Here is an 18,296-nt window from a genome sequence, read left to right as displayed (position 1 = left end):
CAATACGACAAAAGATGGGCTTACGACGGAAGGTGGGATTGGTTGTATGGCCTTTCCGAGGTTTGGGACGGTGGCGTAAGTGGGTGGTGTTAAAGTGTTCCGGAGGATGGTTGGAAATAAAGTGGAGCTTTTGATCATGATACGTTTTGGAAGGGAATGGTTGATCTTTAGGAACTTTATTTGGGGAAGGAGTAGTGGCAGAGGAGGTATCCATTTGGTGGCATGGGAGGTGGTGTGTCAGCCGATCAGATTCGGTGGGCTGGGGGTGCAGTCCCTGATGGCTAGGCGGGAGGCGCTAGCGGCGCGACATGCAGTGAGATTTGTGTTAGAGCCGGATAGTCTGTGGTCCTCGCTGATGAGGGCCAAATATGGAGCTTTGATACCTGGGGTGCGTGGCGGCCGTACCCACTCGCCGGTGTGGAGGGAGATGTGTGCTAGAGCTGCGCTGGTGTTACCGGAGTTGAGATGGGCCATTGGAGATGGGCGGTCGATCGACGTTTTGGAGGACAGGTGGGTGACTGAGCAGCCGATCAGCCGTCTTCCGACTATGGTGGACTCGGCGAGGATTGCTGGATTCAGGGTCCGTGATCTGATAGACCCAGAGGGGGGCCGTTGGAGGGAGGGTCTGATTCGGGAGGTGTTTGGGGAGCAGTTGGCTGAGTTGGTCTTGGATATTCCGATTCCCTGGCAGGAGGTGCCGGACAGGTTAGTCTGGCGGTCGACGGGCCGAGTGCAGGTGCGAGCTCGGGATCTCCATTCCTTGATCAGTAGGGCACCAGATCGGTGGATTGAGGGCAGATGGATCTGGCGGTTGCGATGTCATCCGCGGGTGGCGCTCTTCTTCTGGAAGGTGGCATGGGGTTGTCTACCGACCAGGAGCATGCTAGCTAGACGGGGCATGTTGATCTCTTATTGTTGTGAGCTGTGTTTGGGGACGGAGGAGACCATTGACCATGTTTTATTGCAGTGCCCCAGGGCCAGGGAGGTATGGAGTAGGTCCCCTGTTACATTACCCCTTTCGGTGGAGACGGCCCAGGACCTGATGCACGTTTTGAGAGCCTCCATGCGGAGCCCATGTTTTGCTCGGGAGGGCATCATGATGGCATACATCATTTATCATATCTGGCTGGATAGGTGTGCCCGCATATTTGAGGGGAGGAGGTGGTCTTCGCGGATGGTGGTGGATCATGCAGTGCTACGTGCAGGGGAGATCGTCGTGGCCTCTGCTTCTGTTACCTCTGGGATGGCCAGGAACATCTGGGGTACTTCCTCCGCTGAGATAGCGCCCAGGTTCGCCCTGGTTTCTTGGGTACCCCCACCCCTTGGTCATCTCAAGGTAAATTTTGATGGTAGTAGGCTGGTGGATGGTGTCTCTGGAGGTGTGGGATTTGTGATCAGAGACTGTGGGGGTAGACTGATAGCCGCTGGGGGCCGCAGCATTTCAGGACCTACCGTTGTCGGGGCAGAGTTGTGTGCTGCTTGGGAGGGCCTATCCTTTGCGAGGAGGGCTCTCGGTGCTGTCCGGGTGTTTCTCGAGGGAGACTCCTCGGTGGTGATCGACTGGATTCAGGGGGTGGATAGGTTCGGTGATGGCCATCCACTTATCCTTGAGACTAGGAGACTGGCTCAGGAGATGGGTGACTTTCATGCTGCACATGTGTATCGGGAGGCGAACAGAGCGGCTGACTGGGTCGCCTCCTATGTTGCCCGGCACTCGGGAGGGTTTCTTTAGACATCAGTAGCTGAGTGTCCTACCCCGTTGTTGTCTTTACTTTCTTTTGATATGGCCGCATGTACTCAAGCTAGAGATATATGAATTGCCGTTTTCACCAAAAAAAAAAAAAAAGGGAATGGTTGATGGAGCAGCAGCATGCTGCTTGATTTGATTGGACGGTGCAGCGGAATAAAAATTAATTTATATTTTCTAATATTAAAACGTAATTAAAACTATTTGATGTGCCTCTATTTACTATAAAAAAAAATAATAAATACTTTGTTTGAGTTGCTTCATGTTTTTTTTATTTTTAAAATATATAATATAAAGATGCACTTGATTGGAGAGAGTTCCGGAGTGGAAACAGGAATAAGACCCACACCAACTGATTGATTGGAGAGGGTCCATTTTCATTTTCATTTCCACTTTTATTGTAGAGAGAATGGGAAAATTTCAATCTTTCAAAATTCAATTCCAACGCTTCCTCTAGATTCATTAAAAATAAATAATTTTTTTTTAAATACCCCCCTATTTAATTGATTTTTCAATATCTTACTTAAAAATATTCTAGTTCTCGTTCTAATTCCTATCATGAACTAAACGCGTCACAAAATATGATTATTCCAGTTCATTTCGATTTCGGCATGAACCAAATGCACAAGTGTAGATCATTATATAATACACCTACCCATCCTCCTAAACATCCAAATGCGAACAAGGATAGAGAAATAGGACCTACAATTGTCACAAATTAGAACCTAGTTTTTGGTAGTTCCAATGTGGATTTAGAAACATAAAACCCTATTTGAGAAACTTGGAATAGAGATAAACCTATAAAAAGAAGTTTTGAAATTAGATATTAATGTTCAAACAAATAGCTAGATGGTAAAATATCCCACATAGATAATAAACATAAACAACAAAAAAAATCATTTCAAGTACCTTAAATGAATTAAAATTGGGGGGCTTATAATCGCATCAAGAAAGCCTTTTCTTAAATAGAAAGGAAGAAAAATAATGGGGCGCATGACTTCTAAATAGGATAAACAAAATTAGAAAGTGATTTTTGAGTTAATTGTTGAATTTTGCAGACTAATATGTTTGTGCCTTGTCACATGATTGTGGATTGTTTGATTAATTCACATGAAATATTGTTATTGTTAGCATTATTTCCTTAGCACCTCAAGTCTCATCAATATCTAACATTGCTAAGCTTATTTTTTAAAAACTAAAAAATTGAGTGGCTCTTAGAGATTGCGGCAGGAAGGCGGTGCACCTTCAAATCATCTATTTTGGGGCGAAACTCAAAATGTATGGGAGGGTGTTTTCTATGCGAGGCGAGTTCTGAAGGCCGGTGTATCATCTTAGAGATAAATTTAGTAAAGATGGTGGAGCGGATTCTACAGGAAAGGTCGGGGGTCTTTAACCATCGGCTTCTAGATGATGTCCGGTGGCTACTGTAAGAGTGTAAGGTCTTTCAGATTGGGCATATGTTTTGGAAGACGAACAAAACTGCTGACTGGGTTATCTTTTTTGCTGCTCATCATTTTGGTAAGATTCTCTGGATCCATTTTATACTGTCCCACCATCGCTATAAAGTATTTTGTCCCATGATTTAGTAAGCAGCGGGAGATTAGTATGAGCTGCCGGTGTACCCATATATGGTTAATCTTGGTCGTTTATTGTCGCCCATCACAACTCGTTTCCATCCCTCTCCTCTCCCCTCCCTCCCTCCCACTCTCTCTCTCTCTCTCTCTCTCTCTCTCTCTCTCTCTCTCTTAACTCTTCCCCGGCAACCGGCCTCTCCCTCTCTCTCGCATTAACGCCCGGATCGGCGAGGAAGACGAAGGGTCCGGATTAAGTTATTCGATTTTGAACAACCCACCTAAGTGAAGAAAATTACATCACTGCCATCTTGTGTTCGCCTATAACCCCAGAAAGTTATAAAAATTACGTCAATTACCACATTTGGATTTTGCCCAAATTACAAGACTTGTCGGCAAAAATTTCTGTAAAAAATTTGGAACTCTTTTTCTCATCAAAACGGATAAAATTTCGGAGGAGGTCAGTGGGTTTCGACAATTAACCATGCCAATTACTATCTAATTCCTACCATGATTACTTGTAATTTTTTTTTTTATTCATTAGGAAAAGAAAGAGAGAGAAGCAAGCGTCAGTGAGTACTAGCAATTTTTACAACTATATCCTATCAAGAAGATTCTATAGAAGGGCATTACTTACAATATTTTCCTTCCTGTTATCCACCAGAAAAAAAAAAAAAGCAAAAAAAAGGGGATGAGAAAGAAAAACAAGCATTAACGTGTGTCCAACGATTACAACTAGATAAGCTTAACTGCCACTTGGTTTTAGTTGCTCCCAAGATTAGAGTAGTATTCACAACTACAACACATCTCTATACAGTATATAACATGATTTCAAGTGATCATCTAATTCTCAATGTACCTACTACAAATCTTCTTTATTCTCTTAGTATCGTCTTGACTTAAACATCAAAGAACGTCTCTCCAGATACACTCCAACAAAAAAAACTTTTTTAGTTTTTCCATCTCAAATCAGAGCTCAATTGTGGACCAAAACTTCAGATGCAAGCATGCATTTCGAAACAAAGTCTTGCTTTGTACCATCCAAGCAGCTCGCTGCAAAGTCTTCCAATAACTTTCTCACTCGGTGCCTAAGTCAAGCCGATCCTCAATGACAACATGTAGCACTCCTCTTTTTTTTTCTTTTGTTCGGAAAGATAATGACATCAAAACATGAGGTTCCACATGTCGGCCAGAGGGTGCCCAGGTGTCCCCAAAGCAGGCTTATTAACTATTGCTCTTGCTGAAACCATGTATACAGAATGAAGTCACGATACACAGCCTTCCCATTACGATCAAAGAAGTGGAGACCACTCCCTGCAATTGAACAGGTCATAAAGGCGACTGAAGCTGGAGAAAACTTGAGCAAACAAGTCCACACTTTGCCACAAACCCAAGAATGTGCCATAGAGCAACAAACCATACGGCAAGTTACAGCTCACAATTTCACTATGTAATTCAAATATATATTCATTTTGTTTGGGACTGCAGAGAGCACTAAACCACGAGCCACAGAAATCAAAGAACAGACAAAAGCATTTCATCAAGTGAGACCCCAAGATTAGTTCGGTAAAAGGTCTTGGGGCAGCAACATGGTTAATGGATTCATCCCAAGCATTATATTCCAAATTCTCACTGGAACAGTATATGGATGAATGTTAAACTTTGGTCATTCAAGAAAGACTGAAAGAAAGCTTGTTAGCTGGACCACAAGCATAATGTTTTCTTATTGATAACAAACCAACCGTAATGTGTATATTCATATCTTTCCCCAAAAGAAAACCAAATTACGGTTATGTATAGAAGCTCTTATTTCTACTCTCCAAGAGGCCTTAAGAAAAACCAGAAGGACAAGAAAATATCCCTGTACATGATCTCGTCGTCTGATGATGCTGCAGCTCCCATTCACCTGGCGCTCGTGGAACCCTGGGGCGTCCTTGGAGCTGCATTCACCATAAGCAAATCAATGAACCAAGTACGTGGCCAAACCATAACTCTTACAACGATGTGTTCGGTATGAAGAAACCAACATCACTGTGGAATTGCAGAGAAAATGTCTGTAAATTAAGGTACTGTATTTGATCACACTAAATTGAGAGATTGAGAAACACAGCATGTTATGATACCAAAGACGGTGAATAGCATCAACGATCTACAGAGACTCCTTTCTACAGATCATCATATAATCAAGTTCAAAAACAGACAGCTAGGCAAACAATCCTACAGTAACAATGATTTCGGATTAGAAAGAAACTAAAGAGGATTGATTTAACAGAGCAAAAGCATTACCTAAATTGACAGCTTCTGAGCTTTTCATCAACCGAAGACGCTTGCATGATGCAACAAACATTCTGCAATTAATAAACATGAGTTAGATTTGTTCGCTTATGCAGCGTTAAAACTGTGATGCTTCAAGGTTAATAATTCTATATACACTTGGCACTGAGAGCACTTCATTGTTAAAAGAGCAGCCCTTCATTCTGGGGTGAACTGCAGAATCTACATTACCTAAAGTTCAGCGATGATATGTTGATAAATTTCATGCACGATATGAAAGAAAGATTTTAGATTGAGGGCACATTGAAATGCCACAAACAAAGAGGACGGATGAACTGCTACATTATGGGTATAAAATAATTGCAATTCCTCTCACATATATGTGATTGTGAAAACCAGATATGAGGCATGGTATTGTGTTGCTTTTCATGTACATTTGTTCAAGCAGCAAGAGTTTTTCTTTCTTTCTTTCTTTTTTGGGTATAGAAACGAGAATTCATGAGAATGGAATTTGAAACTATTTGTTCTCTCTACCATGTTCTCTACATTTATTCAATCTATGATGTTCTCTAAATCTTTTCCATCAGAGATAGATGGACAGAGTCATATGTGATTTATCTTCCAAAGTAACCCATAAAATAGCCCTTACATCAGAATAAATACTTAAACTGCATGCAGTAATCAGATAACATATTTGCATTTCACCATATATTGTTTACAATGTCTATATTGGCCAATGAATCAGGCATTGAATAAGAGAATTCGACTAAATGTTGGCAATTAAACATCAAACCAAAAACCAGCCATATTGTTTAGAAGAGGTCCAAAATAGTTTCAAATTTGAAATAAGGAAATTAAGCAATATAGATAGGAAAGCAAAATATAAGTGGCAAGTTGAGCTGGCGGAGGTGGTGATGACTTATTCAATTACCGCATCAATTATATGAAGTACCAAACTAGGGAGACAATCCTAGCATGTGGTTGAAGAACTCTGCTGTTGGAAAAGACCAACACCCCTCCACTTTGGTTAGTAAACTGCCGAATTGATATGTAACTCAGAATATATAAAGATGAGTCAAGGACCCTTATCCTATCAACCTGGGGTAGAATTTATGAGTCCTAGTCTGTCATTGGTTCTCATCCAAGCCCTCAAAATTGTGTTGTCAAAATATTAACCCTTATAGCCTTCATCAAATGACCAATCTACCCATGAGGCTCATCTTCGACCTTGTCAACTGGAAGGTCTCCTTATTGTTATCCTTCCATCTACATCCTCCAAAAGTCTTACATACTTACGCTAAAATCATCTACATCGTGCTCAAGTAATGCTCATGAACCCTACTTCCCATCAAAGAATCTTCCCTGGAATAGAATTGGATTACAGAATTCCCAGATAATCATTTGATTAGCAATATTCATATTAATAATAACAAGAAATTCCATTTCTAAAAGGAGCATGTCCACTTTGCCTCCACTGCATAAACTCTCCATGCAAAAGTGGCACTCTCATCCATCACACCATCTTCTCTTGTAAAATGGATCTAAAGTACCAAAAGCAATTAAATCTCCAAGAATCTCCCATTCCCCAGCTGGACTTCGACTTATCCTCCACCAGTTTTTTTTTTAGTAGATCCTCCACCGCAGTTGCATTCCATGATCGTACTTCTTCTCAACCAACCATTTATCAAATCATATACTACAAAAGCAGCAAACCATAACAACATCACCAAAATAAAAGTTACGGTATTTTGATGATCACTTCTTTCGCGCTAATGCTAATTTAATTGTTTCATTTCTTGATATAGTTAGATCATTTAATTGTAAATCTATTCGAACGTGCAACTCGATCTATAATATCACCCTGGTTCATGCAAACCAGAAGTCACGTCCTTTTTTACCAACTTTCAACAATTAACAGAAGTAAAAAGTACATCTTGCCAGTCAGAACATTGTTATTCTAATTAGAATTACTATTATTAACTAATCTAGATTATAGAGATAGAGAAAGGAGGGACTGACTTCCAAGGGACGTCCCCTACGAGCATCCAGTCGCCATCCTTGTCCTCATACGTGGGCACGTACTCCGTCCCGTTCACGGGATCCACCAGCCTCCTCTCGTTGGGATAGTTACCTGCCATAGCAAACGACCAAACTACCCTCGTCAGAAACTGGCCATATCAGGGCAAACAAGGGGAAAAAATATGACGGAAGGAGAGGGAACGTACGGACGGTAAAGCAGGAGAACATGTCCTCGAGGGCGGTCAAGAGCTGCTGGTAGCCGCCGTATATCTCGAGGTCAACCTTCCGGAGATAGGGGGCGCCGTCGACGGCCACCTTCACGTACGTGCAGCTCTTCAACGCGTTCTTCCGGAACGACCTCACCGGCGGCCACCCCACCACCTGGGCCCTGTTTCAGAAAAATAGTTCAAATAGTAAATCTCACGCAAAAAACGACCGTGTTGCCCTTGTGCGTGACTCGGCAACCTACGAATAAACTCGTCCCATAGGCCATATAGGTCCCCTGAAAGGAAAGGGTATTTTCGTCAGCTTGATCATGTCCGATATCCTGATTGACGCAATTGCCCCTCGATAAAAGACATGGTCACTCGGCTTTAGCCGTTGATTTCGAATTTAGTCAGGGTAAAACCGTCAGAAAAGTGACGATTCCATGTGGATTCGGCTCCCCGCGAGGGGCGGGAGGCGCGGGGGGGGGGGGGGGGGGGGGAGTGATATGCTTACTTAGCAGCTGGGGGCTTGCCGGCGCCGGAGACGAGGCCGTCGGTGGAGCGATCGCCGGGATCTCTGGAGCGCGGCTCGCCCGCGAGGCTGAGATCCACGGTCTCGGCGAACCCCCGCTTCTTCTCCGGCTCCGATCCGGCGATCCGGGACCCCCCGGGCAGGCCCAGCTTCAGCTCCGTCTCCTCGTAGTCCAGACCGGACACCTCCGACTCCGTCGAGCTCTTCCCCGTGTCCGTCGACATCTCCTCCACTGCCGAGGGTCGTCTCTACTCTGAAGGGTTAGGGACTTAGGGTTAGCGCTTCTTCTCTCCTTGCCTGGATCTCTCCTCTATCTCTCTCCCTCCGTCTCCGTGTGGCTGGCTTCTTCTGATCCCCTTATAATGGATGGATGGATGGATGGATGGGGGCGAATAGCCAGGGAGATGGCGACACGTTGGTGGAGATCGGGCGGTTGGGATTCGTCCGCGAGAGGGAAAGCGGACAAGGGGTGGTGCCTGTGGGTATGTGAACGGCCTTTTTGGCGTGTGGGGCAGGCCTTGTCGGTTCGAGCTGTTCCCCCGGGTCTCTCCGGCTCCTCGGCTCGGCTCTCTTTGGATTCGCTTTATTGGTGCAGCGGCCAGTCGTGCGATCGATTTCTAGTGTTACACGGGGTAATTCGGATCCCGAGGAGGAAGAGTTCTACGGATCGGTGACTTCACGTATGGCAACCAAAAGTAATCCGATACATATCGTACTCCCTTAAAAAGGTAAAGGTGATCTCAAACTAATATGTAAGATTAAATGCTAAATTAAGTGGCAATTCCCACAAATTAATCCAAATAAAATTTTGAAGATAAGTATTTGCATCCCCAATATTAGTTTCTATTGCCGCCAAAATTCGATACGATGGAGTGGAACGAGGTAGTGAAAGGTGAGTGATCGGTTTTTGCTCGAATTGGTATGGTCGGATTAATCTACTCGGAGGTGAAAGTTCAGCATGCAAACAAAAAAAATAAATAAATAAGGATTGTCAAACTTGTTTTAGCAGATTAAGAGAAAAAAAAAAAAAGTACCCGGAGTTTTCTCAGTTTTATATATATATATATATATATATATATATATATATATATATATATATATATATATATATATATATATATATATATATATATATATATATATATATATATATTGTTGCTGGAAATTGGACCGGGGGCGATGATCGGCTGAGAAGGAGGAGCTCCGGTGCTGGATCAGCAGGAGGAGACAGTCCGTCGGCGAGCGGCGTCCTCCGGTAGACCTGCAACAAGCCCGTGGCCGGGGTTTCCGGCGCCGGCCCTCCGATACTTAAGTTAGAGGGGGAAATATAAGTAGGAGCAATATGTCCAGAGTTTCAGCGTCCAGCCCCTTTTAAGGTAGAGAAGTTCTTCTTTTATAGAGGGGTGCTGGGTTACCTATGATGCGACGGGACCAGGTTGCCGTATGACTGAGCACGTCGCACGAATTGGTGCACGATCATGTGAATTAATGCCTTGCCGTAGAGGATGAGGTCGGAATCAGGGAGTTGTCATGGCTGACTGAACGCAGCCGAGCTGACTTGCCGTGGAGGGCTGGAGATCCGCAGACAGCAGGAGCCATGCGCATTAATTGTTGAATAAGCCGGGGGTCTGCAGGGTTCGTGCGCATTAATTGTTGAGTAAGCCGGAGGTCTGTAGAGACCATGCGCATTAATTGTTGAGTAAGCCGGATATCTGCAGAGACCATGCGCATTAATTGTTGAGTAAGTCGCCCAAGCCGTGGTCCCAAATTGGGCTGTAGGAGAATGTGACCGCAGCGGGCAGTCAGTGAGGTTCGACTTCTGGGATCGGATGCCTTTCGAAATCGGGCGCTTTCTAGGTCAGACGTTCCGAGGTTGAGAGTTTCTGGGTTGGACGCCTGGTCGGGCGTCCGAGGTCGGGCGCCAGGTTGGTCGTCCGAGGTCGAGCGCTTCCAATCAAGTGTTTTGGGGGGACCCGTATTTCCCTCAACATATATATATATATATATATATATATATATAGATATAGATATATATATATATATATATATATATATATATATATATATATATATATATATATATATATATATATATATATATATATGAGAGAGTGAACATCGAGCCATCACTAGCACACTGTTTGGCCGTGCGATAACTCCCCAGGCGTGAAGTAGCTACTTAATGTGCAGTAATTGTACAATATCTCGTCGTGCAACATATCTCATGAATATGTGGAATTGTAATTGCTTCTCTTAATGAACTTCATTTGTTTTTAATATGCTTTGAATTAAAGACGCTAACCCCTTGTTGCCGGTCTGTGGGCTTAATCATCATGGCCTCTAGGTTGTTTGGCTGAATTGGTTGGTCATAAGCCAACGAATCCAGGCCACATCAGTTTCGTCAATAGAACATAGCTAAGGATTCAGCATGCACCATGGATGGTTGTGTTCTCTCAAGAATGCATGCTCCATTTTTTGTAGGAATGTTCCATGTCCAAGCAAACCTCGTATGAATTTAAAGAAAGGAATCATTTGTTACCCAAATCAGCCAACGTCGTTCGAGGAGAAAATAGGCATACAGACAGCAATGTATATTCATGTATATGTTCAATGTGAACGAGAACATTTATTTATTGGAATCAAGAGTATGATTTGAGGGAACGCGTTGTTTCTGGGTCTGGATGGTGGCGGCCAGCCGGGCACTGGCTAAGCCAGAAGAAACGGAAAAGAAAAGGGTGGAAAGGGAAAGGGAGCCGGGGGAGCGGTATGGTGGGCCCAGTCAACTTTCCAGAAGCGGGGAGTAGTCGGTCCCCGGAAGGACAACCATGTGACCTTCTGCCGGTCCGTGTCGGCGGCCTGTCCCCCGAATCCACACTCGTCGGTCCACCACACCGCTCGCCCGCGCGGTTTACGTGCGGCAGCCGGCGCCGATGACCGGGTTCCGGGGGTCCTTGCCTCGCTATAGCGTAGACTCCAAAGTTTTAAGATGATGGTGGTGAAAATATAAGGCAAAAGTATATCAGAACTCTTTGGAAGCGTATCTCTTATACGAGGCGAGTTCTGGAGCCTGGTGCATCATTCTAGAGGAAAACTTAATGAAGATGATTAAGTGGATTCCACAAAAGGGGCCGGAGGTGTTTGACCATCTGCTTCTTGAGGACGCCTGGCAGCTGCTACAAGAGTGTGATGTCTTTTAGGTTGTGCATGTGTTCCGGAAAACAAACAAAGCAACTAATCGGATCGGCTTCTTTACTGCTCATCATTCTGAAAAGATTCTCTAGACTTACTTTGCATCTGTTTTTCTACATCTATGGAGTATTTTGCCCCTTGACTCAGTAGGCAGTGCTCATGCGAAACTATTGTGAGCTGCCGGTATACCAAAAGAAAAAAATATTTGAAAAGATTATTAGTTGTGGTTGGGAATTGGAAAGTGGTGGGAAATCCTGAGGGGTGGGTTATGATTGGTCTTTCTTTAGGTGTGGTCCATGGAATCTTTGGGGTCCCTAGGTGCACTAGATTTGTTAAAATCACCTTTCTCTTCCTTTTTTTTTTTTTGCCTTAAAAAAAAAAGAGAAGGGGGGAGGAAGGGACAAGCCCACTTCCGCGAAGCAGTCCTCACTGGGCCCTCCATCCCGCCAGAAAAATATTCGAAGCGGACAGAAATGATCGTGTGTGTTGGGCATCCCAGCCGGTTTTACTCATACCCTCCCTACTCGTGGGCCCGGCTCGGTTATCCCTTTGAACTCCGATACAAATACCATGTGTGAGTACGTCACACCTGGCACCACCGAGGCTACCAACAGAGTGATACGTCCTTTCAGATTCCGTGTCCGAACAGGGAGCATCCGGTCTCCATAATTTAATCGACGCCTGTGCGTTTCAAACTTGTAACTATTTGATTGGAAGTAAGGCCATATTTTTATTGGACTACCACCCCAATGGTAATCATCTTAATTTATTAGGAGCAGGAATAATTTTGAGCCGTTTCTCTCAAGCTGCATCTAGGTGATGAGAGCTGCAGACGACTCGGTGCATGGACCTGACATTGCGTGGTTGACTCGCAACCTTCGACGAAAGTAGTACTTGCTGGAAGATGTTTGCTCGTACACGACAACATTTAATTTCATGATGTTACGGTGGAGATAGTCATATGCATTAATAAAGCAAAAGATACTCGAACAAGGGAGCCGATTTTTCCAAATTAATGTAATTTTTGGGGTTAAAAAATTTGCTAAGTTATAAAAGAGAAAATAATTTTTTTTTCCTGATACAAACAGGGCTTAAAGCCTTTTTTTTTTTAAAAAAAAGAGGTAAACAGCAATACGTCCAGCCAGGGAGCATGATGATATATAGTGGGCAGCCAACTATACAAATAATGTTAAATTTATTTGATGTAATGTAGTGCATAGTGTTGGATTTACTTCCTTTAGAAAGCTAATGTTTTCAAAAATTGAGAGCATCTGCTTGAGCAAATTTCACAACTGCTAACTACATGCACATCAGCATAATTTATCATCTTTGTTTTTATCGTAATATTTTCATCGTAACGAAGAACTTGGGAATTTAAAATAATCCTTAACACTATCTTAGAAAAGGAAAGCAAGGGGAAAGCATAATTTACCATGTAACAAAGAACACAGGGACACCCTGTTCTGTAGCTCTCGGTTATCTGTTTCTTTACCTGAAAAAAGAAATATATTTTAATAATATTTATTATAGTCACTTGTTATAATTATTGTGCAAAGAAATTACTAGAAAATATCTAAGCAGTAGAAATAAGTTATAACAGTAGAACTAGGGATGCAAATAAGTCAGATCGGATCAGGCCTTGAGTGACCCCGAAACAGTTTTTTGTTTGGATCTTAATTTTGGACAGACCTGACCCAATTGAAGGTCGGGTCGGATCGGGTCAGGTCCACGGCTATAATATTTGACACAACGGGTCATTAGGGTCAGGTCAGATTTATGTATAACCCAAATCCTACTCTAAAAATTCGGGTTCGGGTCTGGTCCGAGCACGTATGGGGAGGGAGAAGCTGCCGGAGAAGGTGACATTCTCAAGGAAGACCTGGGCAGCGAGGAGGAAGACATGGGGAACGGCAGCCTTGATGCCCTTCTTGTCACTGGCAAAACGCTGTCGAGTATGTAGGTGATGGGGAGGAGGAGGCCGAGGAGGGTGCGAACAGAGACGTAGGCGGCGAGGAGGGGGTTGCGGCCGTTGAAGACCAGGGATCGGGGGCAGCGGTGGAGGAGGGAGGAGGGGGGAAAGCAGCGGAGGAGAGGAGGGGGAGGTAGACGAGGGAGAAGAGGGCAAAGGCGATGTCGGCGGCTGCAACCATGCTGGAGGCCAAGAGGACGATGATGACGGTGAGGGCGTTGAGCTGCCGGAAGGACAAGAAGCGGCGGCGTGGGGAGTGTGCGGCGATGCACGAGCACGAAAGGGGAGCTTGATTCGAGAAGGCACCAATGGAGAATCAAGAGATCGAGAGAGAGGCAACAATGGAAACCGAAAGTCTTGAAAGGAAAAGTCGAAATGTCGAATGAGCCTCGAGTCTTGGTTGAAAGAGTAAAAGCCTGAAACCTTTGAAGAGTTGAAGGCTTAAAGTAGCCTGAGGATCGAACCCGAGCGAGCGATGCCGACGAATGGCCGAGTGACCCAGTAATCCGAGTTCCCTTGTTTGCAGCTAAGGCATGTGGGGCTACAGGCCCAAACGGGTAATCCGATTTTGGGTCGGGTCGGATCAGGTCGTTGAGTAAACAATCCAAAATTGACCCAAAAAATAACGGGTCAGATCCGGGGCAGATCGATAATTAGTAAACCCAAACTTGATCCGAAAAATAGAATAGGTCTAATTTTAGGACTTGACTTGGCTCCGCGGATCCTCTAAATTGGATTGGGTTGGGTTTAAGTGGGTTGGGTCGCGTCACGGGTCAACCCGACCCATTTTCAACCTTAGGTAGAATACCCTGTGACATCTTTAGTAGACACAAAAAAAATCTAATTTTTTGTGGAAGTACAATATTTTGGATGGTAATATTTCTAACAAAAAAATCAACATGATATGATAAAATGGTAGCTCCTGGCTTGCAAAAGTTCGCCAATATCTCCAACGAGTGTTGTGATCATTTTTAGTATATAAAATACTAGTTAGTTACATGATGAGTTAATGCAGTCTCAAACTATAAACTATTTAATTCTTAATTCCAAACTATCCAACTTAATCTAGATATTTCAATATATATGTAGATGAAATTTAACTATTTTAGATGTTCTAAATTAGAAATCTTGCCGAAGTTAAAATTTTGTTTTCATTTCATACACGAGCAAAAGCTACAAATTTCATGTTTGTTTAAATTTAATTTTAATTTACAAAGTATTTAGAATTGAATATTCTTTAAAGCATTTTAACTATATAAAATAAAAATGAACAAATCAATAACAACACATAGCGTATTACATACGTCATGGTCACATCATGGATGTCAAGAAACTCTGCTGCAACTAGACTAGCCTCTTTTCTCTCCCTTTTTAGGCTTATATTTGGTTGAACATTTTTTTTTTTAAAAAAAAATTTTTGGTCAAATATCCACTATACTTTTAATAAAGAAAAGTAACTTATTTAAAAATTTTAATGACTTAAGAATAATTTTTTAAAAAATTAATTTTTATTCGGTAAAAAAAAAGTAGCTTTTCTCTTTTTTGTAATTTTTTTATAAAATATAAAAGTTTTATTGGTATAAAAATATATATTTTTTTGAAAACTCTAATCAAATAATTTTTTTTATTTGTTTAATTATCAGGTCAGGACCCAGCGCGCGTGCGGGGATGTAGGAGGGGACCGAACTTTTCCGAAAGCGAAGCTGCCGCTGAAGGAGAGGGGATCTCGTCCGAGCGACCTCGAAGCGGATATTTTGGGAGTAGTTTAAGCACGGATTTTGGCGCGATGTCGGGGAGAAGCTAAGCTAAAGCGACGTTTTGAAGTAATTAATTACAGCCAAACGTTCAACCTGTGGGAAACCGACCGTCAAAAATCTCCGAGGCTGCGCCGCGTGCCAAGGGCCGGGATCCTCCTCGGGAGTTGTTTCGATTATTTCTCGGACCACGATATAATTCCCATCATTCGTTTTTCCAGGGGCGCATTGGAGAGTATAATTCCCGTAGCTCGCTGATATCACGGGAAGAAGAAAGGGGTCTGCTCCGCATACCAGCTCTAACATGTGGTGGAAGCCGGGGATGGACCATGAACGTGACGTTCTTAAGCTCGAAAAATAATGGCCCAAAAATAGTATGACTACATGCGGCTTGTGTGTGGATGACGATAGTGAGCAAAATTTAATACATGCATCGTAGCCATATCATACCAAACATCTTATGCCATATTGATACCAAATCGGTATATAGTTTCATACTATACTGATATTCAGTATTGTTGCTGCTAGAATCCGAGCTAAGGTCGGTCACCATCCGAGCTCTGTCAAGGTCGGTCTGATTCGAGATGAAAGCAGGTTGATCAAGAGTTAAGGAGTAGCTTTAAGACACTGATGGACCAATGTCGCTACTTCGAAAGGCGAGCACGACCTGCAAGAAAGTTCATTTGCCCAAAGATTTCTAGCAGGGGACTCTCCGATGCTTAAGTTAGTGAAAATCTAGAGTATCAATGGGAGAAAAAGAGAGAGGCCAGGCGAGAGCGAAAGAGTGTTTACTAAAGAGTGCCCCCGTCATTCCTATATATAGGATGGGGTGAGTACTCGTTATCTTATTTGTCGAAAGGTACGATAATTGTATGGCGACAGCTAGCCTTATTCGCTTAATGCATGGTAACAACTCCTTATGATATATCTACAATTGCATTGATTGTGTATTTTTGCCCCAGCACGATCAGTTGTTGTACCATAATTGCAACCCTTTCAATGATCTTGCATTATTCCACGGTCGGTCCGACCAGCAGAATACATCGCCCAATACCAAGGTTATTCACCTCAGTCAGTGCCAAAATCAGGGAGGTTGGAACAATCTGAGAACATGATAACTAATATTCTCCCCATCAAGTACACCTCGCCATCTCATACATACCACATACCGATACTATAATAGAATGATATTGGTATAAAATTTAGTACATAAATGGTGTATCTTGGTCATAAGTGTTTGTTCGTAGACTCCACCAGTATTCAAGTTGAGTACCTTATAATCAAGACAGACCTAGAACAAGGTTTGTTTGTCCATGACCAAAACAGTATTTTGCAAGATTTCGGAAATGACACTTGTGCAATGAGATATAAATGGTTCGCGTCATGGTTCAAATGTTGGTACATTCTAAAGTAACTAAAATGAGATGCAGATACCCGGATGATTAGTCAACCAAAGCATGTCACTACCTAAGCGTAAATGCAACGTACATGCATGTTCCATTTAGCTTGTCTTTTTTTTTCTTTCTGTCTAAAAAAGAAAGAAATAAGGCCAAGGTCTACTAGATAAGCAGGGATCTCGATGTTTTTCATTGTATTATACACTAGAAATATGTGAAGATTCATACTGGATTCTGTATTTGGGGAGATAAATTAGTGTCCTTTGAAGTTAAGCCATGTTGGGCCCCATATCGTCTCTCTATGGTGCATGCACGGAAATATTGAGAACGTGGAGCTTTTCTTAAGGTCGAGACCTGGATTTTCGAGCTAAGCTACGCGAACGTTTAGCTTATCGATGCTGGATACTATTTCACTACAAAAATAGTATCTTTTATCGGCGTTTTTTATAGCTTTTACCGGTGCTTATTAGTGTCGGTAAATTATCGACCGATGCTAGAAAAAGCGTCGACGATATTTGAGTGGAAAAATTTTTTACCGATGCAACATGAAAGCATTGGCTAAACCAAAAATTTTCCGACACTTATTAAAGTGTCGGTGTATGTTATTTTACCAACACAAAAACGCATCGGCATAAACTATCACTTAGGCGTGCCGGGATGCTGTCGAGGGTTTTAGTTTCTGCATGCAGGGCAAATTGTTTCATTATAACATTTTAGTTTTTGATTGTCTTACGGAAGCCACGCCATGGAAACCCTTTTTAGGTCGGGAACGCATGGTTAATTTGATATTCTTGCGGTGACTGTTATGATGTCATGATGGTAAGTTGTTTATCTAGATTCATTTTTGGGTAAGTATCATGTTTATAAGTTAGGATTTGTAAATATACAAACACCATTCATGATACCAGTACGAAACTAGCCTATAACCCATGTGATGCACTGGATATAATTTTTTCTCCTTTTCTCAGCTAGTCTTGAAATATAATATGAAATAGATATAAAAGCTAGATTATTTTTTAAAATATTTTTTTTGATATTAATATAATGATATACTATTTGTTACGGGGGAACTCAGCCACCATGCCCCACGTGACCGACACGCGCGTCCAAGAAGACTACAGCTGCCCCTTGATCCAGTAACCCGACCCCGAGTCGGATATCTTCGGCTTCGCAGCCCGACCCCGAGTCGGCTGCCCCTTGATCCAGTAACCCGACCCCGAGTCGGATATCTTCGGCTTCGCAGCCCGACCCCGAGTCGGCTGCCCCTTGATCCAGCAATCCGACCCCGAGTCGGCAATCTCTCGACAACGACAGGCTGTTCCCCTGAAGCACGCCGCGACCTTCTGCTCCACTACTCCCTACAACGGTCGTATCCGGCGCTGCTCCACGATCTCCTGTAACAGCCGTACAAAGCGGAGCTCCACTACGCCCTGTCATGGCCGTACCCAGCGCTACCCCACGACGCCCAGTAACGGCCATGTCAGTGGCAACTCCATCGTGCCACACGATTCCCAAACCCCCAGAAGGACCCCCCAGCCTGGTATATATGCGGCTGGGGGGAGAAGGGGGGAGGTAAGCAAGAACTTCCAGAGCATTCTCCTACTACCTGCAATTATCTCTCCTTCTCCTCCAATCTCC

General features: G+C 43.2%; 1 protein-coding gene and 1 pseudogene across 1 annotated transcript; both read right to left on the bottom strand.

The window, feature by feature from the left end:
• Positions 1-4,908: 4,908 nt before the first annotated feature.
• On the bottom strand, positions 4,909-8,694 carry LOC103722711 (auxin-responsive protein IAA1-like). Its single transcript, XM_008813364.4, has 5 exons — positions 8,332-8,694; positions 7,818-7,999; positions 7,612-7,723; positions 5,605-5,666; positions 4,909-5,258 (listed from the first exon to the last, which is right to left on the bottom strand). Exons 1-5 carry the CDS (start codon positions 8,571-8,573, stop codon positions 5,221-5,223), a joined length of 636 nt encoding a protein of 211 aa, XP_008811586.1. The 5' UTR covers positions 8,574-8,694; the 3' UTR covers positions 4,909-5,220.
• Positions 8,695-13,330: 4,636 nt separating this feature from the next.
• LOC103722722 lies at positions 13,331-15,592 on the bottom strand (annotated as a pseudogene).
• Between the last annotated feature and the right edge of the window lie 2,704 nt (positions 15,593-18,296).

The sequence above is a fragment of the Phoenix dactylifera genome, unplaced genomic scaffold (assembly GCF_009389715.1).
Source record: "Phoenix dactylifera cultivar Barhee BC4 unplaced genomic scaffold, palm_55x_up_171113_PBpolish2nd_filt_p 000480F, whole genome shotgun sequence".
Lineage (NCBI taxonomy): Eukaryota > Viridiplantae > Streptophyta > Magnoliopsida > Arecales > Arecaceae > Phoenix > Phoenix dactylifera.
Note: the sequence above shows the minus strand (reverse complement) of the source record. Positions and strands in the feature narration are given on the sequence as shown.